Below are 26,986 nucleotides of genomic sequence, written 5' to 3'. Positions count from 1 at the left end.
ATCACAATTCAGTAAGAAATAAATATTCTGTTTTTGGGTTTATTTATGTCACTGAATAATCTCTCTCCTTAATCCCATTTTTTAATTTATTTTACCTTCTTACATTGTATTTTGAATATAACTAATGCGAGTATAATATCATTGGTGAATTGTTAGTTTCTCATTGAGAATGGTTTTTTGTATAATATTGTAAATAATGATAAAAATAAAGAATACACATATTACTATTGACTTTTGAAGTCAATAGGTAGGTCAACCTACCTATTTAAAATTGTATTTTTAATTCTTTAGAAGTACCAATGTGATGAATCATGAATAGATAAGCTAAGCTCTATATATAGTATATTTTACAGAAAACAATTATTGCAACTTTATTTCCTTTTCGAATTTTTAAAAATAACTGTAAAAATCATTGCACGTGAAACTTAATTCACGAAATATATCATATTATATCAGAGTTTTTATCATTATTTTCAATTCTCCTTTGCCATTTTAAATTGTTTAATTTTTAATCAATCGAAGATGTTTTACATTTATTCTCATATTTCACAACACACTACTTATTGGATACATCATTTGCAAAAACCGTATATGATTAATGCTTTACTGCAGTTCACTTTTTTTTTTTTTATCATACTTTACTTTTTGTCTTATCAATATACTGTTTATATTATAAACTTTAATTAATTTTGAATATTATATTATTATTATTATTATTATTATATTTTAATTAATTGTACCGTCTATAACAGATTAATAACGTTCTTAGAACAATATTCCTTTTGATATTTAAAATTAAATGTCTATGGTTTCAACAATAAACTTGTATACTGAGAAACGCCAACAGAATAACTCTAAGATAAACACAAATGTAAAAGACTGTTGAACCTAACTCAAATGTTGAATATGTATTGATGTAGACAAACACGGTGAAATACGTATACTATATATAAATGGTATGGATGTTTTATTTGGATTTGGTAAATTGAGTTCCACTTTATGATGTTTAGGTAAACTGAATCTCACCTAAAAAAAATAAAAATAGTAAATTGAGTCCCATCTAAAATATATACTGTTGTAAATTAATAATACAAAAAAATATATGATATTATAAAATATATTGTCAATAATAATAAAATAGTTAAATAATGTCAGTTTTAAAAAAATAATATTTATAATAATTAAAATATTGTCAATAATAAATAATAGTCTTAAAATCAAACAGGTGAATATTTAAATGATACGAGCTTAATAAAGTTAAGCCTATTAATTTGATTATTCTTAAACTTATTCAATTGTTCTCTTAATATATTCTCTTTTTCTATTTTTTTTTATTTTTCACATATCTCTTTACTTCTTATTTGAATATATGTATTGGATTGAATTTCTTGAAGTGTATCGATAAAAATATAAATATTTAGATGTGAAATATAAACTATTCAACTTCGTATGAAAAGATTCACAACTATTTGTTGTACGATTTGATATTGTCGAAAAATGTAGAAAGGCGAAAATGTAGAATTTGATGAAATGTATGTTTTTAAAATATAATCGATGATTAGTGTTTTATTTTCACTTTCGAGAAGCTTTAGAATAATATCTTATATGAAACAATCGTTAAAATCTTTTAGTCTTAAAAATGGTAAACCAAAAAATAATTTTAAAATTTTCACCCGAATTTTGTTTTTTATACGTTTTACTTGAGCCAAGACATTGTATTTTTTTCCACTTTGTCCAAAGTAAAAACTACAATCTTTATTAATACTTGGCAAATTTTGTGTGCAGCGTTATGTATAGATTTTTAAAGTAAATAAAAATATATTTAGGTGAAAATGTTAAACCAACAATTGTACACTGATCCATGAAATATCCAAAAACACAAATAAGATTTGGATTCCTTATTTGGAAATAAAAAATAAATCCGTGAGACATACATTTCATTCACAATTGCGTAAGTCGTAAAAAATTGTAAAAAATGTTTAGAACAATTTTTAAAAGTACCGTCAACTAATAATATCGTGTTTGTGTCATGTTAAACCATTAAGTTGGACGTTGTTGAAAATCCGATAATATTATTTTATTTAACAATTATTACTTTATTTAATACGTATTTTATATGTTTTAATCACAGTTTTTGGTAAACTAGAGCGAACAGTTGATCGAATATTTCGTATATTCCTTTTAATAAGAGTTGTATCTAACAAAGGTAATATTTACGTTTTATTTTTGTAATTTAGAATGTTAAATTAATGTTAGAAAATTTTAGATGACTTACTTGAAATATCTTCAGCAGCTTTTTATTTTAGACCATTGCTAATTTTTTTGTCGGTTCAAAGTTTTTTCGTCTGGTTTATATAATAAAATTGTAATTTTCAGGACTACGAATAACTGTGTTGAAATCGTTGATTTTCAAAATATAGTACTTACAAGTTACATGTATTTAAAAATCAAGTGCAATACTAGATTTTATTTTTTCATATTTTATGAAACCTAAATTTGTAACCATTAAAAGTAAAAATGATTTTGTCACGTTCACTTTTCATTACATCTATTGTGAAGTTGATATAAGTGTGTATAGTATACCTATGTATTGCTAGCAATAACTGATGGTACACGAATAAACTACACTACACAACCTTTGAAAAAAATCTACAATAATTGCATCTAAATACGGTAAGTATCTTATTATTACGCGACATTTAAGTTACAACCTACAAAAACGCGTTCTGTCTAAAACAGCTTACCGATAACTCAATTAAGATAAATATTTTTGACATACGTATTATTAAGTTATAAGTATTTAGCACTATTACATAATTTGAATGTACAAGGGATTCAACTTACCTATGCCTGTTTCATCATGACCCTACAAAAAGTAGGCTTTAAATGATTTTATTATATTTTTGTTTGATTTTTTAAGAGTAAAAATATTTTAATGATGATAGTTAAGTAAGATAAAAAAAGTATCTTAATATATATAGGTATATGTATAGATTTCTATCAAAACATTTAATTATATTATGTAGGAAGTGTTTATTTTGAAACACGACCACCTGCTTACATTAAATACATACTTTACTCCTAAATTAACTTTACATTTAAGTACCTACTTAACTTATTTGAATACATAATAAAAGTTATAAATAAATTCTACCTCTGTAATATTGATATAAATTAATAATTTTAATTGGCCAATTTTCACTAACATTTTCAAAAAATGAATGAAAATAAGTAATAAAATTACTTATAAAAAAATACTCTTCTAAATATATCGCGAAAATCATAAAGGTAAAATAGTATAGGCGTGAAAATATGCATAAAAAAAAAAAAAAAAAATTATAAAATGGAATAATTTATTTAAAAGATTGAAAGACTTTTACCACAACGATATGGGTCATACAAGATACTATAGCTACATCAGTTTTTACTTTTAGATACAAGATACATTTTATTATAGTTAAAAGTATAACATACATAAGAACATAAAAACATTATTCGTATAAAAAACTTTAATATGATCGATTATGATGTTAGATGTTAACTTAATTTTAAATGCAGTTAAAATTAAAAATTTATACCCATCACAGATTTCTCAAAATATTTAAAATACACATGGTTATTATTATTTAACAAAACGTTAAAAGTTAATTTTTTAATATTTATTTCAAATTAATCAAAAATATTTTTTGAGTTCTGAGATTTATAATAAATAAATTATATAATTACATAATAATTACAATATAACTTCAATTATCCAAACTAAAATTAACGTATCCTAACGTTAAAACTCGTTAAAGCATTCGATAGCCGTATTGATAATTTTTCAAAAAAATATATAAACATAACATATGTTTTTATGTATATAATGTATTTCTAATAATGTAATGTAAGTATGTAATTTTAATAAGATATTAATAATAATAATAATAATAATAATAATAATAATAATAATAGCAATAAATATGTAATATAAAATATATAACTGTGTTTTAAAAATTTGTTTATTGTGTTTTTTTTTTTTAATTTCCAATGTTTGAACTTTTGCGTATCTGAACTAGGTTCGGTTCCAATTAGTTCGGGTAATCGAGATTCTAGTGTATAATCAAAAGTAAAAGTAAAAATTAATATTCATTACTTGCATATGACGCTGAAAATTCGAAGTGGATTTAGATTTTTATACATTTTATCATTTTAACATGTCATGCTAATAGTTTTCGAATTACTTATTTCAACATTCTTAAAATATTTATCTATTTTCATTGAATATAACTGCAATTGTTAATGGAAAAATTTCAGATTCAGATATCTTATTAAATTTCTAAAAAAAATAATAACCTTATAAACTGATAATAAAATGTGACATAGTTATACATAATATATAGGCCTTACTTAAGTGAACGACGAGAGCGTCTTAAAATTTATAATAGCTCATCAATACTTCTTAGATACCTAGAGATTAGGACTTAAGGAATAACTAAAATGATCAATATTTTATTTATATTCTACTAGTTTAATCACATTAGATAAGTACTTAATATATATATTTATATATTTTTTATTTGCCTGCTTATTTATATAATTTATTTTATTAACCACCAACTTAAACACTTATTAATATATAGTATATAATATTATACTTATACCAATTTATATTTTAACCTTTATGGTCTCTCTGGCAGTAGAAATATTTATTGTATATGCGTTTGTACTTTTTAAACGTTTATTATAACTTGAGTTAAGGGAGTGAAAACATTCTCGAATATCGATTTTAATTCTTATTTTAATCAGCAATGGCGTGGACCGTATATATGTTGTAAGTTTATAATAAATTATGCCGGCAGTCTGCCAGATGACAGTTTTAAATAACATTTGCTACACTTGCAAATAACATTCACATTATGCATTTTCAACTGGTTACCTGCGTGGTATTAAACTTAAATTAAAACAATTCAAATTATATCGAATTAAATTAAATCCGACAATCGTTGAATAATCAAAATAATGATTTCATCATACGACTGCGTTCGCTTATATGTAAATTCACTTATAAGTAAAAATAGATTTTGATTATGGATTAGTTGACCACGATAACTTATTAACATAATTGGTTAAATACAATATTTACTGGCTGTAATAAAAGAATGGAGTGTATAATTGCAGACAAAACAAAAAGTTCGAATACGATAGACATGTGACATACCTATTAAAACCAATAACACTGATGCATTGATTTGTATATTAAAATTATTCACTGTTGATAATAATAAAATTGTATGTCATAAGCTTCGCTAAAACCACCGTAAATAAAATTAACAAGTTTATTCTTTTTTCCATCTAATATTTACTTTTGTATGTTCATTCAAAATGTATTGAATTATAATAGTTGAATACTTTTATGTACTTAGTATTTATGAAACTACAAGGCTACACTAATTATAGTGGATTCTAAAAATCTTTAAATTCATAAACAAATTTTAAATTAAAAAGCTCATATATAGCTCGAATGGTATTGAATCGACTTAGGTTAATGGTTAATCGTATTATTTTTTTTATTACGAGAAAAACAGGATACAAATAAAGTTAATTAATAAACAGCCAATGGTTCAATACTTCGATATTAATGAGCTTAAATTAGTTTTGAATATCAAAAACGTAAAAGATTAATTTGTACGACACAAATACTACAGACGAATAAATTAACACACACAAACATTTTTTTTTTAATTTTAAAATAAATTCAATCGAATTAACCAGAAATATCGAAATTAATTTAAATAGGTACTCATATTTCTATTTGTTAAAGAAAATTTTTATTTCGTTTGTCAGTCAGAATTTGGATTTTAATAATTAGTTAAATGTATGGTTCTACTCTTTCACAATTTAATAATAAACATTAGATTGTGAATTATCAATGATATATAATATGTTTATTGTTATTTGGATGTTTTAGTTGTAGTTGGTTACTTTTTAGTCATACGGTTACAATGGCTACATGAGTAATAGGTATATTATTCAAAATACTTAAAAAACAATGTCTACAGTTTACTTTTACTCCATTAAAATACCTTATAAAGGAGTGGTAAAGTTTGTTAAGTTTGAAAAAGGTGAAACTAAAACTTCGGTTAGTTTTAAAACCAATAACGTATTTTTTTTATTTCAAGAACCGCTATATTCATTTATACAAGTTCGAATTTTTAGAAATTAAATATTTAAACAATTGATAACAATTTTAATTATTTTATTGTAAGTATATTATTATACCTATAATTATTCCATTAAAATCATATTTCGTAAAAAAAATAATTTATTATGTATTATTATTAGTTATATATTTACTATTATTATTATTAGTCATTACTCATCACTATTACTTCTTTTTGTATGAAATCTTTTGTAATATAGCTATTTAGTTTGTTCGTTATTGGACTTTGTTACAACACTCGAAATCGTACTTCTATACGATTTAGGTAACCCAAACTCAATCAATTCTTTCTTTGTAATATTATCACTTATTTCTTGTCGTTTTATTTTTACCTTATATCGTATTTATCAAATTTATCCATGGATAAATTGAGATAACAAAGTTGTCTCGAATAAGTCAATTTAAAGTACTCAAAGTGATATTTTTTAAATTAAAAAATATAAACAACTATATGTATGCTGTATTACCGATTTCTAATAATAAATAAAAAAAATATTTCTTACGATCTATGATCTTATTTTACATTCAATCACCAACATTTTGAAAATCAATATTGAATATCACGCGTTTAAATTATCAAATTGCCTATTTATATCTTTCATATGCTAGTGTTACAAAACTTTACCAATGCCACACCTCATATCTGGCGGGCGTCTATGAATAGGCGTTAGACATAACTCCGCAGTTGGGCCGTCACCTAGAAATAACAACAACAAACAACAAACAACAACAATAACACTAATAACAGCAAACAAAACAACAACAGTAATAATAATGGTATTCCAACAGCAGTAGAAGTTATTAATCTGGAGATGGATAGAGAGAGGAAACGCGTATACGTGCATCGTGAGGGTGCAATTGACTGATCTGCACAGTCGACCATTGACATAGTACCTACCCTTAACGCATATACTTGTGGTAGGTATATACGTATGTAATTGTACCATTGGCCGATCATGTCTACTCCCTCTCAACCTCCTCCCTGACCCTCGAAATGACCGGAACGATGTGTCAAATGTTTTAGAGTCCTTCAGTGATGAGTTTTTGGGGTATGGGTAGACTAGAATTTGTGAGGGTGCGAGTTTTCACGGAAAATGGATCGAAACGCTACAAGCGATTTACTGTTTTCCGTGCAGCTGCAAGTTATTGATTGCTTCGCGTTCAACTACCCTTCTAGTTGCAACATACCGCTACGGAAGGTTAAAGTTGTGTTTCGATCGAATACACTATTATTCTACTGCGTGGACCAAAGAACTTTGCTTCACGTTTGATTCACGTACAGTGAACTGGTCATAGGTAACACTAGAGGCGTCTTACATGAGCTGTTTCTTATTTTAATGGAATTTTATGAGATTTTTTTATAAAGTGGTTAAAAGTTAATCAACAAAGTATCAGTCGACATTATAAATTCTTAGGCATAACGTGTATTAACGAAGTTATGAAATATTTATTTGTATGAATTTATACAATTTAAAAATAATGGTTGTATATGTTACTTAAATCATTTCATTAATTGTATAATATCATAATATATTGGGGTTTTAACTACTTTGAGCTAATTACCGATCCTTTTTAGGAATTATTCTTTTACTTACCTATATAAAATAAAATAATAAAATATTTATAACATAATTTATTTATAATTCATTTTAATTTTATACACAATTATTAATTATTCAATTTATTTTACATAATGTACTTAGATATAGAAAAAATAATACTAAGAAATCTGATCATTTTCTCCTTTATTACCAAGAATAGATATTTCTCAGTATTGAACAGTGCTAAAATTATTGTAAAAAAAAAAAAAAATCAACAATAATTGTCACTCTACTTAAAATATAAATAATAGATTAAATAATCGACCTCATCATTATTACTTAGGCTTAATGAAAGCTACAATTATTACTATATGACATTATTATAGATATATAATATATTAGATGTATTTTATAGTTCAATAGAGAACATTTAAAAACTAGGTACTGATTTTAATCCCTACTAATAACCTTTCATAATTATTTTTATGAAAAATACATTAAAATTATTAATATTATTATTTATTATTATACATAATTATAATAATAATAGTAATATACGTAAATAAATGCAAATACAATATAAGCACGAAAATACATCAATTAAATTCACAATGATTCTCCGTGAAATATACTATTAAATTATGTAAATAATAAATAGACTCTATACATTTTTGAATAATCCTCAAAAATATCGAAACAATATTGTTGCAGGTTGATTATATTTTATTACTGAGTATGTGGACTTATGATTTTAATGATTTTTGTTTGTTTCACGTTGTTTAAGGTAATTTTTTCAGAGTATATTTTGAAGTACTTAAGTAATTAGTTTTGTGATTTTTTCTAAATTATTGTACAATTTTATCGTCTAAAAAAAAAATACGTTTTTCATGAATGTTTAATTAAGTACTTATTTAATAATTAATTACAAATACTTTAAATTCTTTCTAAATTTCAAAATGTTTATTCTGATAATATTAATATTAATGTTTATTTTTGTGTTTTATTCGCAGTTCTAATTCTATCATATTTCAAAACTTGAAGCATTATTTTTATCAATTACAAATATAGATAAGCATTGGAATCGTCTAATATTATTATATAATTTTATTTGCTTCACTTGTAAAATTGTTATGATTTCGATAGTTTGATCAAATGTAAGTATTGTAATAATCGCAAATTTAAAATTTAATGATTTGCATTCATCTGATACCTGAAAGTTAAAACTATTTATTCTTAATCTACTTTATAATTGCTACCTATTAAAAACATTGAATATACAACAGTACACAACTACCATTTATGAATATAGTTCTAAGGTTTAAATTTAAAAATAAATGTCAATAAGCAGTTTCAACAGGGATCTAATCAGAATTATTTCTAGAATATAATAATTTAAAGTTGCTCTCAGATTCTCAGATTTAATATTTGCCAACAAGTGCGAAACAAGACAATAGTGCCAAACACACCCAGTGCTTGTACCTAACATAGCTTTTTGTTTATACATACGTTTCATCATTTTAAAACCCGAGCAGGTTACGTCTGTTTAATAAATTTGAGAACTTCTGTTTGTTCGTTTTTATTATAACACAAATTAAAGTTTTTAAAATGAATGAAATGTTCAATATATAGTGGTATGCAAAATGTTGTAAGAATAATTGTATTCAGATAACATTAAGCCTATTTTTTGTTGATATAATTTTCGTTTATCAATTCATTGTGGAGTGTCTTTAATTTATTTACGTTTTAATATAATTTAGTGATTCAATGCATTATTTAGGCAAATGAAAAAATTATGAATTATTAAAGCAATTTTAGTTATTAAATTAAAATCAACTATAAAGTTATTAATATAGCTGGTCCAAAATAAATCAATCATGTCCCTGCATTACCTATATTATAAATAATAATTATAATCTTGAATCGTAGTAAATATTATAAACAATGTTACTTGTTTTATTGATTAATATCATGCTAAAATAAACCAGGCAAAATTATTTTGTAAAAATTTTAACCACTCTGCAGCTGTTAAGTATTTAAAGGAATCGAGCATATACTTTTATATTCAAATATCAAATATAAAGTCTATGAAGTTGGGTGTACTTTATTAGTGGGTAGGCACTAGGCACTATAAACAGATGTTTTAAATTTGAATTCAATGATAAATCATTGTACACAATGAAAAAAATTTTAAGCAAAAATATCCAACTTGTTGATAACCGAGGTTATCAAACAATTATTATTTTAATAGCAATATTAAAATGATTACAAATTTTCGTATTTATTTTTTTATTTTTAATCCGACATTTTGAAATTTACTGTTAATTTTCTATTCTGATCTATCACAAGTACCAACTAAATTCAATTTTCTACTAGAAGTATTCACTAAAGTTGATGATTAGGATATTTTTTTACTAGAAAAATTTTCTCCAGACAAAAAAAAAAATAATAAATTGTTTAAATTAATTAATTTATTGCGCTACGCTCAGAACTATAAACGTTTGTGGAATTTAATTTACTTTAGAATAGTTTTAAAAATAATTATCAGAAAGAAAATTATTATAAATAATTATTAAGTTCATTTGAATAAAATTGGCTAAAATCAAAATGTTTGAGGCTTTAAGATAGCTATTGTGAAAAATCGGAAAAATTCGAGTGTACATAGAATACATTTCTGTCTTATAGAACCAGACTATACATAGCTACATAAATAATATATAAATAATTATACTTAAAATATTATTATTACGTTTATTATCATGTCATCAATACAAGTTTCGGCAGGCGAGTACTCTATACCGGTGACGTTTTCTTATCATTTTGGACATTTCGTGACAAGTTTTCAATTTAATAATAATAGCATCTCCACTTCAGCTATAATAAATGTGTTACTACGGGGAAGTCAAAATTATATGAATAATTATTGTCGACGTGTATAAGGGTGAAATTATACTCGATGCATATATCACTTCTGCAAACATATAATTTAATAAAATTCCTGTCAAAAGTGAGTGAAATGCGATAACGGGGAAAATTCATCCCCGTTCGTAAATCTGAATTCAATTTCATCCCGACCTCAACAGTGTAAATAATCGGAGTTGATACAATATGTACCGAAATTATTTGTTGATAAATGTGAGAGACTAATATGACTCTCCGCCATGTAAATTTAATTTTCCTCATCTTCGTTGACCGTATTTGTGAAAACATTACAATAATATTACAATAGAGTGATATATAAAAAATTATTGTTTATTTAGTATGTCATGATATTTGTTTATAGATTTTTTTTAATTAAGTTCTGTACGGGAATAATAACATATTTTTTATTTATTAACGAAGGTGTAGTAGGTATATAATAATTATTTTTATAATATTTTACCGATAAATAGTTAACTGTTAGAACAATACATTTTTTTAAATATGGTTTGTAAACATCGACGAAAATAATCATATAAACTGCGATACAACCGGTAAGGCACATTGCACTAAATGTAATAATTTTTGTCAATCAAGCTTTAAGAGTCATATTATATTTGAGGTTCTCAAGGATTCCAAACAATTTTTATTGAGTCATATCGGTATGAGTATTTAATAAAGTATTTATTTAAGTTATTTAATAAATTTAAAATATCTGCACCTACTTTAAACTAAAATATTTCTATAACAATTTGGGAATGACACTATTATACAATTTAACTTTGAACAAATAATTAACAAATTAATAATTATTATTTAGTATACATCAGTTACTATTCTTAATATCTTATATAGCATAACTGTATTCTTGTGGTTACTATTGTTACTTCATAGCTTACATATTTAAAGATTTAAGTATTTTACCAAAATCACTTTAAAAGCTTTATACTTTACAAAAAAAAAAAAACTTACATCACTCTGAAAAGAGCAATAAATAATATGCAACAGAGATTTCAGTGACAGTCTTGACTGTCTTATATTTAGTTTGACGGGAATTTCAATAAGGTTAAGTTATTTTGTGAGATGTTCTAGACGTGTATAATTATTAGTATTATTATTATTATTATTTATATTTTTTTTTTTTTTTGTTCTTAAAAGCAATTAAATCTTACATTTTTTTTTTTTGTTCTTAAAAGCAATTAAATCTTACATTTAAAAAATAAAACAAATATAAATAGATTAGGTAGTCATAAAATATGGGAGTACCTATGTAATTTGCACATAAATAATGTGATTTAAGTTACAACTAAAAATTAAATTAATTTTGCCTAATACATTATATAAATCGAGATAAAAGATCATTATGGGTAATCAGTAAAATCTTATATCTATACAAATTAATTTATACCGTTATAAAATAATTAATAATTAATTTTTTTTTTAATTTATCAATATGTATATTAAATTATTAATCAATCGGTTCATTTTAGTAGATACATTTCCAAAAAACTATTAACATGTATGTAAAGTAAAAAAAAGATAATTTAAGCTTATTATAATTATAATTATACGTAATATTTCTATTAATATAATAAAATATATAAAAATTAGAAATATTATTGGTAAATAATTATTAAATTACTTATAGATTATTAATAGTCTACGTTATTTATTCACGTTGTATGTGCTACAGGTAACTGATTTGAACTTGGTAAATTTACCTTAGATAGTTTCTAAAAATTAGAACTTAAAGTTTGGCACATATTATATCATTAATTCTTTTTCTATCCTGGCTTATTAATATTTAGATATGGATGCAAATATTGTGTTGTTTTCTAATATCTCGGCACAGAATATATTATACGCATTTAGATTATGCACCTACTTTTCCTCTGGTCATAGACGATATTTTACGTTTATCTTAGCTCGAAATTAAAGTCATAGCGACAAAGTTGTGCTTGCTCTTCAGGTACTATTATGCTGTTATTACTCGTAGTTATTTGCTATTTCTATGTTCTTTGGTTATCACAACAGGCGTGTGTTTAAATCAATAAACATAATTTTTAACCATTTTCTAATAGAAACGTGTAGAGATAAAAATAATAACAATGCGTGTGTACAAAAACGATTATGAACCGATTTTGATTTATTCAATAACAGTTTTGTTGTAACATGGTATGATAAACTGCTTAAATTATTTCTACTCTTTTTGAAAACTTTACTTTGAAGTTGAAAAAAAATACTATTAATAATTATGTCAACTTACTATTATACAACTTAACTTTTTAGTACCTAATTTTGAATAATAATGCAAAGCTTATAAAATGTGTTTAGATTAATATAATTTTCTTTACAGAAACCCTTACTAATTTAATATTAATAATAAGTGATTTGTGATAGATTTAATAGATGTTTGGATAATTAGCTGAAACATTTTAAATTAGATTATATATTATACTTAATATGCTCCAACAAAACCAGTAAATTTCCCTAAAATATAAAATCAGACGATGTAAAAGTCATAATAATTAATAGGCTGAACAAATTAACTATAATAATAATAAAAAAAAAAGTGTTAATAAAATATTTATTTAATTATGTTGTTTTTGAGTTAATGTCAACTTAATCTTGGTTATTAGATTTGTATAAAAAAATAATATTCTATGAGTGTGTATAAGAGTATGTCCATAAAAGCACGTTTAAAGTAATACACGAGCCATGGTCATTTGTATGTAGCATAAACAATGAAAATAATCAAGTATAATAATTTTAAAAATCTAAATATTTTCTGTGAAATGCAAAATTTAAGAAAATGACTTATAAAAATCAAAAGAAAAAAAATTAATTTATAAATACAAATGCGCAATAAAACTGAAATACTCTGATTATGAATTTTGAAATATCTTTCAATTAAGATATAATTGTATAATGTATAAGTATAGTATTAAAGATAAAAAAAATACGAAAATGATTAAGAAGAAGCCACATGTTTATTGTTTCCGTGTTACAAGCGCATATCATACCAAACCGTACGTTTTAAATGATCCATTAAATTTGTTATATTTAATATTATAGTGAATTAATCTATTGTAAAATTTAAAACTAATAATAGTATCTAATGGTGAATTGGACAATTTAAACTGTTGAGGTTTTAATTTTTTTAAATTTGATGTTCAAGAAAGCCATATGTTGAAATACAATTTACAATTCTAAAATGCTGATAACTCGTTTTAAAATTAAAATATGAAATAAACCTAAACAATTTAAAATATTTGTTGAATATATACTTTTGCATACTTCGTTGATTTCAGAAAAAAAAAGTGCACGTCTCTTAAATTGTATACTTTTTTATGCACAGGTAAATAATATTTTCCACGCTATGCGTACCTATGTTATTATTTTATTATTAATGTATTTTAAATTCAAATAATTTTTACTTTTAAATAAATACTAGATACACGATACCTATTACGTATATAATATTACTATTTGTCATTAATGTGGACAAAAGTCAAAAAGTGATAACATATTTAATTTTACAGCTTAGCTGTAGATGTTATACTTTAAAAATTATGTATAAATAAAATATAATATAATATGAGAATAGTTTTAATTTTTAATACTTAAGTGTAATAAAAATATGCATTTAAATTGATTATTTTAATATGTACTGCATTTTAATATAGTAAATGTGCTAATGATATATGTATAAATTTTTCAGATGATTATGTTTTCATAAAAAATATTAAACATTTAACGTTTCTTGAAATTTATTATACTTTCTTCACTGAGTTTCTTAAATTTAAAATTATATTTATGATTGTAACGTCTTTAATAATTTTAACATTAGACAAAATCAACAATAAATTTATTATTTTTAGTTAAGTTATTACCACTTTAAAATTATATAAATGTTTTGATTAAAATATCCATAAAGTAAATAATTTTTACATATTTTAAAAACATTGTTAAGTTTATATTTTTTTATTGAAATGTTCTTATGAATGTGTCATAATATTATGTATTCCGAGTAAAATTATAATATTGTGAAAACTTTAATATTTCGGGATTACAATCATGAAATATTTGTATAGCTAACAAGCAACATAATATTATGTTCATATTTGAATTCTACATTTTAAGTTTCGTAATATATATATATATTATATATGCTATAATATATATTTGATTTTTATTTAAGCCTATTAGCATAGTCAAATTCTTCTGAGGCGTTCATATTGGAATAATTAAACTTTTTATAAATTATATTGTCTTATTATAACATAGGTACTATTTTATTTTTGTTATTTAATTAAATTGTAATCTAATGTTTTTCTACATATTAGTGAAATACATTATTGGGTTTTATCACTCAACTTGCTGTTAGTACTATAATTTTTAAAGGTGAACATTAACTGATTAAGTTTAACTTAACTAATTTAAAGATAATTTAAAAAAAGTATTCTTTTTAAACTATAAACCTAATTAGATTCTTTCTCTTCCATAAAATCTCTCATTTTAAATACCAAATCATCACGAGTAATGTGGAATATTTTAAGCGATGCTCGAAGCTATTTTCAATACATAAATTTTAGGTACGACAGTTTTAAAATTTGAAGTGAATTCAAACTTAATAACAGTTTTTGAGAACATTTCGATATTAAATTTTGGACCACTACATTCTAAGTAGAGCGATTAATGTATTGATTTTATCATGTTTTTTTTTGTGTATAAATACCTACACGATACGTTGTTGATAAAATACTTCGACTTTTATAAATTATAGTGGTTTTATATATAAAGTTGGATTTAGTTTGTACTTTAAATAGGTCAAATTTAAAAATTCCAGTACATTGTTTTGTAACAGGAAAAACAATCGGTTTTATTTTTTTGGTGAAACTCAAAAACAAATAACCGTAGATACCTGAATTTTTTACTAAACGTTTAAATTATCATTTTCTCTTTATGATCAAATGTTCCAAGTATTTCGATTATTTTAATGCTGTTTAAAGTCATGATTAGTTTTTAATTTTTTTAGTATTTTTTATGAATGTTAAAAAATATTTTCTGGTTAAAAATGGTTAAAATTAAATAAAATACTCCTAATTATTTATGAATTTCTCAGTAAAAAAATATTGAAAATTTATAGTTACATTATTCTTTTTTAAGTGTTGTGATTTTGACAAAATTCATAAAACTAATAAATTGTTTTTTAGGTAAAAATTTATAAAAAAATTTATATTTATATCTAAAATTTAAAAATTGTATAAAAGGTTAAAATTTTAATTTTATGAAAAGGTAAATTTATTATAATAATTAAATACTATTAATTAGGATTAGGATTTATATGTAATAAAAAAACGTAAAATATGCATATTTTGTTTTATTAAAAATATGCAATTAATATTATATATGCCAAAAAATATGAAATATACACTTAAAAAAAAAATCATACGTTTTAAAATTAATTATATAATATTCTTAGCTATTCACGCTATTCGAATGTATTACACAAAACAATCACAATATGTTGTTTTAAATTTTAAAAACTGGACATTCTTCTGTTAGACCTTAATAAAGGTATACCATCAATAGGTATTTTTTAAATGCATAGTATCACATGATAAAAATATCTAATAACGAAATATACCATAAAATATGCATTTTTTGCGTTTTATAGTCGAAATATGAAATGATATACATTTTGTCTAAAACATGCGAAAATATGCAAATAAAATCATCACTGTTTATCTCATCATGAGGTGATTCGTGGACATTATACTTATAAAAGCAATAATCAGAAGTTTCAAAAAAAAAAAATATACTGTTGCATATAAATCCTAGCCCTACTAATAATATGATAATCGCAAAATTTTTCGAAAAAATTATATCTACATACTAAAAGTAAAATAAATGGCTTTATAAAGCTACATTAAAAAATATCATGAAATATACGTAGTGAGAAAATTTTAATTAATCATTTCTACTCAAAATTATTTTTCATACACAATGATTTATTATTGAATTCAGTTTAACCCACCTTTAATAGTGAACCGCTGTACCTAATGTACTCCAGAGCGGTACTCACTTGTTTACGTTTTTTTTCTTAGATATTAATTATTACTTATAAGTGGAGACCGGATTAATATGCACGAAAAATTCTCAAAATACACTTTTAAAAATGCTGTAATGTGTAACGAAATATACATTTATTATTAAATATGCACTAAAAATTGAATCGAAAATATTTTATTTAAAATTATGTAAAAAAATAAGTATTATTTAAGTATTAAAAAAGTAAAAAGGTTTTAACCATATAAAAAAGTATTTCATCATCTTCGCCATTTAACATTCCTTATTTTCAATTTATAAAATATTAGTTCACGTTAACAAAAAAAAATCATAACAAAAATTGATCTATATTAATATATTATACATATGTTGCATATGAAAATGTCATTTTGTTTTTGGCACTAACGACCAGTCGTGATTTTATCGATATTATGTGTGAATTTGAAAATACGACGAAAAACAAATATATGTGCAATAAATAATAATATGCACTATAAAACTACTAATATGTATTAAACATGCATTTAATGGGTAAAACTATTGAAATAGGCAAAATATGCAAAATATACAAAATACAATAAATTAGTATTATTTTAATAAGAATGATTTAAATCGGGGAAAATTCTCATCAGATTTTAAAAACTTTATTTCAATACATTCATTTGCATATAAATCTGATCCCTACTTATACGCATACTTACACTTTGTTACCCGTACAAAATCCATCCGTAATAAATTTGGTTACCTAATGCTAATGCATGCGTGGAATGTGGATAAATAATATTTTTGGTGTTCTGATAGCGTGTGTAGATGATATTTCCAACATAATAACATTACATAATTGTCTCTCCCAGCGTTGTTTTTTTCTCACATAAATAGCAGAAATTCTTTTAAATTTTTTTTTTTTTTTTTGAACAATCAAAGTTTAATTTCCTTTTTAATTCTAAACCAAAAACAACTAAAAGTTGTGTACTTTTGTTCTACATCAACTATTCACTAAAACACTAATTTCTAATAATAACTTAAAATTATAAAAATGCCTTTATATGTTACGTATTTGTCGATTATTTAAAAATGTTAACTCAATTTCTCATAAAATTATACAACCAGAAATAGGCTTTAAATCTGCTCCACAATGTACTCTTCGTTTTTAAAAATATATCAGCATGCGTGACAAAGATTTTTCATTTCACAATTATATATGTAGATTAGTAACTATAACTACAACTGCTTCACCTTATCCTGAAGGTTAAGTTAGGTTAAACTTTAAATATGTACAAACATATTTAAACTGTTCAACGAATCTTTGAATAGTCACGTCACAACCTTTTTATTCTATATTCGAGAAATAAAATTGAAATATGGGTGTACATATTTGCTGAAAGCGTCTTTCACTACGCACTTAGCCTCTATCTAAAAAAAGGTTTATAAAAATACAATTACAGTAATTTTAAACTAAAATAATTTTTCTTGAAAAAAATTAAATTTTAGGAAATGGTTTTTTTTTTTTAATGTTCTGAATTTTTTTTTTTTAACTGTTATGGCTAGTAATATTATAATAAAGCATATTAATTTTTATAAAACTAAATTTTTTTTACAGTTGGTTTCAAAGTTTAATATCATCCTAATTATATCTATATCAAATTAATATATTATTATATAAACTCCGTTTTCTATATAAAAAAAAAAAAAAATGTACTTATATTAAAAAATGAATTTAAATAATATTTTGAAATTTAATGGAGATAATTATGGTAATACAGGATTACTAAGACACTAGAAGGTATACCTATTTATTTATTTTCTTTTTAACTTTAAAGTGGAAAAAAAATTATATATTGATTTTGATTTATGAATATAGTAATAGAATATTTGGAAATAAATAAATAATTTAATATTATTTATATTTGACTGTATTTTTTTTTTTTTTATTAAATAATAAAAGGTTTAATTGCATATAAAATTTAAATAATATAATACTAAGTAGAATAAAATAAAAAATAGCATAAGTTTTTAATTAATAAATTACATAACTACACTTCTTTTCAAGAACTTTTTAAATTAATTAAGTTAAATTATTGTTAAACAATAACTTAGTTTATTTGCCAACATGTACTGCCTTGTCACTTAAATAACCAGAAAAAAAACTAACAAAAAGAAAGTGAATGAAACCCAGATTCCTGAGTTCACTCATACCTTCCATTTTAAACTATAATACTATATCACCTAATATATTATATTCGCCGCTAATAAAGTAATATTAATACAATATTCTTTGATGATACGTCATGCACAAAATTGCATTATAACATACAATTATATGAACTTATGAGTTGTGTATTTGCGTATACCTAGAAAACTAAGGCTAAAAAAAAATATAACCGCAGGCAAAATTTTCAATATACCTACGTACTTATTTGTGACTGTTCCAAATGCTCATACATATATAAATATTACCAATATTTATAAAAATGTTAAATATATGAATTTTATGTATTTTAGTTAGAGCTGTAAATAATCGAAAAAATGAATTAAATATGATATAATAGTTTTATTAAGTTGCATTTAACTAACTACTGAAGCCTAACCCTTTATATAACTTATACAAAATAAATGAGCTTTTATATTTTACAGCTAAAGGAATAATTTACCCATATTTCCAGTTATTGATTTGTGTTGTATTATTTTGGTTAGTGCATATTAAAGAAATAATTTGCAACTTATTAATTCAAACAACATTTTCTTTTATTTAATTATTTGTCTTATTTAAAAATATAATAATTATTTATAAATTTATTAAGTCGAATCCGTTTGTTTTGAACATTTAAAATATGAAAATTTAACTTCATTAAATCCAATGTTAATTCATAATATTATTTACTTTTAAATATTTTTCTTTACTAATATTTATCCACATAAAATTGATTTATGCATTTCAATTTTTAAATAAATTGCTTCGAAATACATTTTAGAAGAAATTTGTATAATAATTATAATTATTTGTATTTGTGGGTGTGGGATATGGGACATGTACAGTTGGATATACGAGTATTATCTATATTTAATTTAAATTTCTTTTGAACTTGTACAAATTTTCTGTTTTAGCTTAAATATAAGTTCACTTGTTTGCAATTCTAAACCTAAGTCAATATCACAATGAATGTAGTTTTTTTTTAAGACTTTAGAATATAGCTTGAAAATCAATTTATTTTGATAGAACAATTGTTATTATTTTTTCTAGAAAATGTGTATAAGACATCACTAAAAGGTAAATAACAAAAGCCAAAAAAAGCTTTGGCTATGTTCCAATATCTGAATTTTGTAAAGTTTTATTTTATAAACGATTTATTTGTTTGCTTTTGTCTGAACCAATTATACTCAAAATTGAATGTTTTTATAATTATTATTCATTACCAAAAAATCAAGGAATTGTGAACTAAAAAGATTAAATTCATAAATCAATATTATTTTTATTAGTTTCTATGCAAATATAATACTTATATTATTTCTTGAAGTTCATATATATATTTTTTTTTATTATTCAACTAAATAAAATACATCGACATGTGTGGGCTGTTTTTATATTTGAAGTTAAATTTATCTAAATTACTAAATTATATTTTTTTTTTTATTTATTAATTTAATAATTGAAAACTTTTGATGTTGGAAATAACTAATAAAAATTAAACTTATAAATACTTGTTTTGGCTTGAGTTAATTTAGGTTAAAATAAAAAAATAAGCAGACCGTATAAATTAAATAAATAAATTGATTTTTATTGTATTATTAACTTTTTGTAATAATTGATATTAAACTTTGTTATATAATCACTAATGAGGCAATTAGTTATTGTAGGTATTATAATTGCGATGTTAATCAGTAGTGTCACCGACGTAACTAAAACGTGAGACTAACGATGCGTTCTTTTATTACCAATCCCAGTACAATATCGAATAATATCGCCTAATGTTAGATAACAACTTAACATTAAGCAATACTTAATAGTTAAATTATGTTAATTATTTGTTATTTTAAACTAAGTTCAATTTAAAAATACTAAATGTATTCAATCTGCTTGTATCTAATTTAAAATACCAAGTTTTAAGATAGATCAATACATAACTCTAAATTAATTTAAACTCAGATCAATTTATACAATTTTAAAAATAAATATAATATATATGTATATTTGTTAAATTCACAATAATATTATTCAAAGCATAAATTAATTTATAATGAATTTCCAAACTTTCAGGATAATATTTTTGAGTGTTTATTTTTCTTTATTGAATTCAAATTTATGTTAATAGTAATTTTACTTTATTTTTATCAAATTCTCATTAAACTTACTCATTTAAGTTACAACTTTTATTATTATATTTAAACTTCATATATTTTTTTTTTTTTTATTTTTTTTTTTATTTAATAAAAATACATTTACCGCAGCATTGGTCATTGGAAATATCAAAAACACTTATTTTACAGAGATATATGATAAAATTAAAATCAAACAAGTAGATTACACTATTATTTTATATTTTATAGGTATTGAATATTTTCAAATACGTGGTTGATTAAAGCAGTAAGGTCTGGGCTGATAATTACCTATAAAGAATTAGACAAAAGGGTTTCTTTTCGTCCTTGCTGAAAATTGTATCATTCAGTTAAACTACATATATTTTACTATTAGCTAAACTCCATAGTTTTTACAGATGGTAGGATTTTATCATGACATAAGATATCGGTGAGTTAGTGATTTTAAACTTATCCTAAGCCAGTGATGATTGTGTTTTGTCTTCTTATGAGGGCATTGTAGATGGGCCAGAGGACGATTGATCTTTAATTTCGTTTAGTTTGATAGATAGTTTTATCTATTTGCTTTAATAGAACTTTAGAGTATACTTTAGAACTTTTGTATGGATTTATTTCCCTATAAAATATTACGTATTTAAAAATCAATATTTATATTATTAATACACACGACTGTGTAAATAAAAACTAATATATTATGATATTGAATTTTTCTTTAATACTATTTTCCTTGATTGAAAATATATAAAATATAAAATCACGTTTGTTTATTGCTCGGTTTCTTAACCCTTATGAAAATACGTTATATTACATGAAAATTAGGTTTTACTTGGGAAATGTGAATATCAAATATAAAATAAGCGTTTATTTGTATTACCTATGTACAGTAGGAACATATATTATAAATTTATCTTCTTTAAGTGGTCAACCTCTTTTAGGTGACACTAATTATCCTATTTGACCTAATGAAACAGCCAATTGCTCACGGAAATCTGCCAAACTATACTTATATTTTTGTCATTTACTTACATAAATACGTTTTTGTAATATCCAAGAATTTGTAACAGTTATATCAATTAAATGGTAGAACAACCTCATATACCACTTCCTGGATTTTATTGAAATTTTATACCTCCCAATATTTGCATCCAGCAAGTCAACTCTAACCATATGTTTGTTATAAACACTAATAATATTTGGAGAAGGAACCATTATTGTTTTTTTTTCTTTTTTTGAAAATCTTTTCACATGTTTAACTGGGTTCATACCTACAAATGTTGAAAGTAAGGTTACTAACTTATTATCTTTCCATAATACTGCAGTAATTTTTTCTTCATTTACAGTAGCTGTACACTCATACATAATACCCCTATCCTTAGACTTCATAAAAAAATCTGAAGGAAATGGTAAATTTTTAAGTCTATTTCTCCTAAAAGTTTCTAAACTTTCAATACCTCTAGTTTTTAAATAAATCATTAACTGTATTGAAATATAATAATTATCATAATACAATTTAAAATTTTCATTTGATGGTATTATACGAGCAACACGTACAACAACATTTGCACTTGCTCCAATATCTGGTTCACAAGGTAAACATAGATTTGAATTATTCTCTTATCCACTATAAATTTCCACATTATATACAAAACCAAAAACACCTGCCATAACAAACAATTTATAACGCCATTTGTGTGGTTTTATGGAGATATATTGTTTTAAATAATGTTTAGTTTTAGTGGAACATAATTGCTCATCTATTGACATACATTCTTCTAGAGGAACTAATTGAAATTTTTTATTTAATGTTTCTAGAAGTAGCCTTATACGATAAAGTCTGTCATGTCCAGATCTATTGAATGGAATTAGTTGAGAGTTATCATTAAAATGTAAAAATTGTTTGATTTTTTCAAACATATTTCAGGCATGGTATTTATAATAATAGTATTACCTATATTTGATGACCAATAGCTACGAATAGATGGATTTGTTTGAACAGACATCATAATGGAGATTCCTAAAAAACATTTTTTTGAATATTATATTTTAAAGTTTCTTCATAAATATGGTCAATAAGATCATCATCAAAAAAATAACTAAAAATTTGGTAGGGAGAATCCAAGTTAAGAATATCATCTGTAAGTTCTTCACTACCTAGAAACTGTGAGCTTGTGCTATGTTCAAAGGGTATATTTGTCCAATTTACTGATGTAACTGGAGTAAATGGTCTTTGATTACAATCAATATTTTCAGATATAGAAATAGTGGGTTAAGAGCTATTTTCAGATAAAATATTATTGGAAGTAGAGGGTAGCAATACATCATTAGTTACATCATGAGGCATAGATATAACTATAGGATTGTTATGATATAAAGGTTCAACAAACACTGAATTTTCATCTGTAACAGGTAGTTCTACATCATCAGAATGTAAATAACCATCCATACTTTCTAAATTTACAAAATCATTCAACTCGTCAAAATCATCTTCACCAATTTCATCATTAGAATCTATTGGTATTTCAAATAATGCATAAAGCATTTTTTGTTCACTTAGTCTATTATTCGATATTATTGTAATATAAAAATATTAAAATTTAAAATTTAAACACGAGCAATATAATTTATAAAACCAAAGTGTCTAGTCTACAAAGTATAAAATATAAAAACGTTTTGCTGTCAATTTGTCAAACATAAGTATTTTGTATTATTTTGTTATCAACCAACAAGTCGATAGCGTGAGTAGACAGATAAGAACTTTGTACGCATGTAGTTGCATTCGTGCAATCAGAGTTTATCATTGATTATCTTTGTACATTCATTAACTTAATTCTTTCCAACTTGGTACCAGACGTTACCTTTTGTTACACTTTAAATGATTTTTTGGGCATAAAATTTTCACACACACTTTAATTAAGTAGTACCTATCCAAAATGTAAAATTATTGAATTCACTATTTTTTACTCAAATTTGTGAAATATCTGTTTTAATTATTAAGTTGTTATAAATAACTGTGAGGGCTGTAAAGTGATAAACGTAACGAGTTATAGTGATTCAGTATTAATCTAAATACATCAAAATAATTTTAATTGTTTACATCAATGTTTCCAATAATAGTTGTGCTGTTACTTAAAGCTACTTATATAAAATTTAAAATATGTACGTAATATCTTGGTCTATATGTTTATAGTGATAATGATAATATAATAATAATTAGAAAGTAGAAAATTAAAATTGCTTTTCTAAACATTAATGCTTGTGTAAAAAAAAATACATATAATATAGTAATGTACTAAAAAATAGCTTACTAAAATAAATATTAGGTTGGATTTTTATTTTGGTACTTGTTCATTCTTAACAAAATATTTTTACACATTTTTAATTTTACCAGTTTTATTTTAGAAAACATTATGTCATTTCAAAAAGTTTAGAGCAGTTCTTCAAATATCAAAAATTTCAATACTGCCACCATCCGATGAACACGCGCTAAAAGCAGCTGTAGCGCTGATAGGACCAATTAGCGTATCAGTTAATGCAAATCTAAAAACATTTCAACTGTACTCGTAAGTTTATTAACATGTAATATACATAAATATATATATAAGTATACACATATTTTAAGTATTTGATTTTTCCTATACATTAAGTTCTTGATTAAAAGTATCACGTAAACTTATAATTTTTTTCTGAATTTATTTTTAAAAATTATGAATAATAAATATTAATTAATTATTAATAAAGCCTTTATTTAAATGTTCAAAAGACCGTCAAAATATTTTTTTTTAAATAACCAAAAATTTCTTTTCAATGTAATTATGCCTTTTAAAAATTACCAAAATAGCTGGTAATCAATTAAAAAAACAACCGATTAAATCTCTGCATTTTTTAAATTTCTTACTTAGAAATAGGTACGTATTTGAATTTAGCTTTTAAAAGTCACTTAAAAATCGATCGATGCCTTTGAATTGGAAAAAGTCATTATCCAAATACTAATTTCCATTGATGACATTTTTTTTTTTTAGAGTTTCATGTTTCGTATTTGTAGAACTTTTAAGACTTTAATCCGAAATTCCTAGTGAAAAGATGTCAATACACTGCACTTCAAAGCTCTTTTCAGAATGTTAATTTGATTGAATTGAACAAGTTTATTTTTTTATTTTTTTACCCTTTTAAATGTTAAATTTTCAAAAATAATTTTAGAAATGTCCAATTTAAAAGTTATCTTTTGATAGATCCAGGATTAAATGTTGTGAAAGCTGTTCAAAAACTTTTGAAAGTTTCAATAAGCATCGCTATTTTGCGAAAAATGATACACCAATTTATACATAATAGCTGATTTGTATTGTATATTTTACCATATTTATTTTTTTGTGCTAAACTTTACTAAACTTTTAAATATATTATTAAATTTAAATAAGTATAATATTACTTATCTTCTAACAGTAAAAAAAATATTAGTAAGACGTGCATATCAATCGGTTTTTACCAAATGTGACTATATTTTATATATTATATAGATGCTTCTAAAGATAAGCAGTATTATTTAAATTACATTATGCAAATAAAAGTTACATATTAAGTAAGTTATTTTAGAAATTTTATAACTTTTGATATTCAAAGCCGTATCCAATCTACTACAAGAAGATTCCAAAAATGGATATACATTTTTATCGAAGATTATTGATAACTAAACACTTAAACTCATCATTCGGCATCACACTTATACTATAATAAGTATAATATACAACAAAACCTATAAACGATATATAATATTATACTATGAATCTATGTTTAGTATAAATATATTTTTAAATTTCATTTTTCATCTGTCCTTCTCAACAACGTAACAAACCCACATTTAAAATGCTACGCCATTTAAATTAATTATTATAGTAACCTAATCTATTTACTACACCTATTATAAGTGGTTATACCTATCTTCTAAACTTTAAAATAGTTTTAAATAACAAATGGATATTAGTTTACTTTAAAAATCCAAAAATGACAGGGTAAATTAATGTATTTAAACTTAAAAATATTTTAAAATTGCAAAACACAATTTATTGTATAATATATTGTTATTTTCCATCGTAAAATATAACAATAATGTTACACATATCAAACATTTCTATATATTATGTTGATAGATCTGGAATATACGATGATCCAGCCTGTTCATCGAGCACTGTTAATCACGCCATGTTGCTAGTCGGGTACACAAAGAACGCTTGGATTTTGAAAAACTGGTGGAGCTCTAAATGGGGCGACAACGGTTACATGTACTTGGCCCGTGGCAAGAACCAATGTGCTGTGTCCTCATACGCTGCTTACGCTACCATATTATTGCCGAGCCATCGATCGCAGCATTCAACGCGTCCTCATGGTTGACCATGATACTAAATTTTCTATCAAGTCATAGACTATACTTAGAGCTACATTTATTTGTATGAACCAAACATGTATCAAATATGAACTTTAAAAATGACTAAATGTGCAATAGATTATATGCATTACAAGAATCATTAAAAAAAAAAAATTTACATTTAAAAAAGAAATATTAAGTATATGTTTATACATAATTTCACGTGCGATTTTAAGTTAAACATTTTATAACTATTGATTCCATATCAAGGTATTTAAAAGAAATGTCGGTGGAATTATTTTTATTTTTCAGGATTCAGAATTTTTTAGGATGGTATAAAATTCTAGAAATTGTATACTTAGCAAAATATTGATATGTTTTACTTTATTTTCCAAATATACAACTATAACGTAGAACATTAAAAAAAAATGTATAAAGTAATTTTTCCCATGAAATATAAACGTTATGTATAAATATAATTAAACAAGGTATTAGATTATATATTTTTAATTTTTCTTTAAGGCAGAACATTATTAATATATGGGTAACTACATTGTTTTAACTTCTTAATTACGTACTTTT

The 26,986-nt window shown here is 23.4% G+C and overlaps 1 protein-coding gene across 1 annotated transcript in view; it reads left to right on the top strand.

The window, feature by feature from the left end:
* Positions 1-26,430, top strand: part of LOC112602393 (cathepsin L1) — a 51,976-nt gene extending 25,546 nt beyond the window's left edge. The window contains exons 7-8 of the mRNA XM_025350449.1: positions 24,445-24,605; positions 26,190-26,430. Coding sequence (XP_025206234.1) covers positions 24,445-24,605; positions 26,190-26,430 — 402 coding nt within the window. The remainder of the gene's footprint in view (positions 1-24,444; positions 24,606-26,189) is intronic.
* The last annotated feature ends 556 nt before the right edge of the window (positions 26,431-26,986 follow it).

This window comes from Melanaphis sacchari, unplaced genomic scaffold (genome assembly GCF_002803265.2).
Source record: "Melanaphis sacchari strain LSU unplaced genomic scaffold, SCAv2.0 Contig87_pilon_pilon, whole genome shotgun sequence".
Lineage (NCBI taxonomy): Eukaryota > Metazoa > Arthropoda > Insecta > Hemiptera > Aphididae > Melanaphis > Melanaphis sacchari.
The sequence above is the reverse complement of the archived record's forward strand: the minus strand, read 5'-3'. Positions and strand labels throughout refer to the sequence as shown.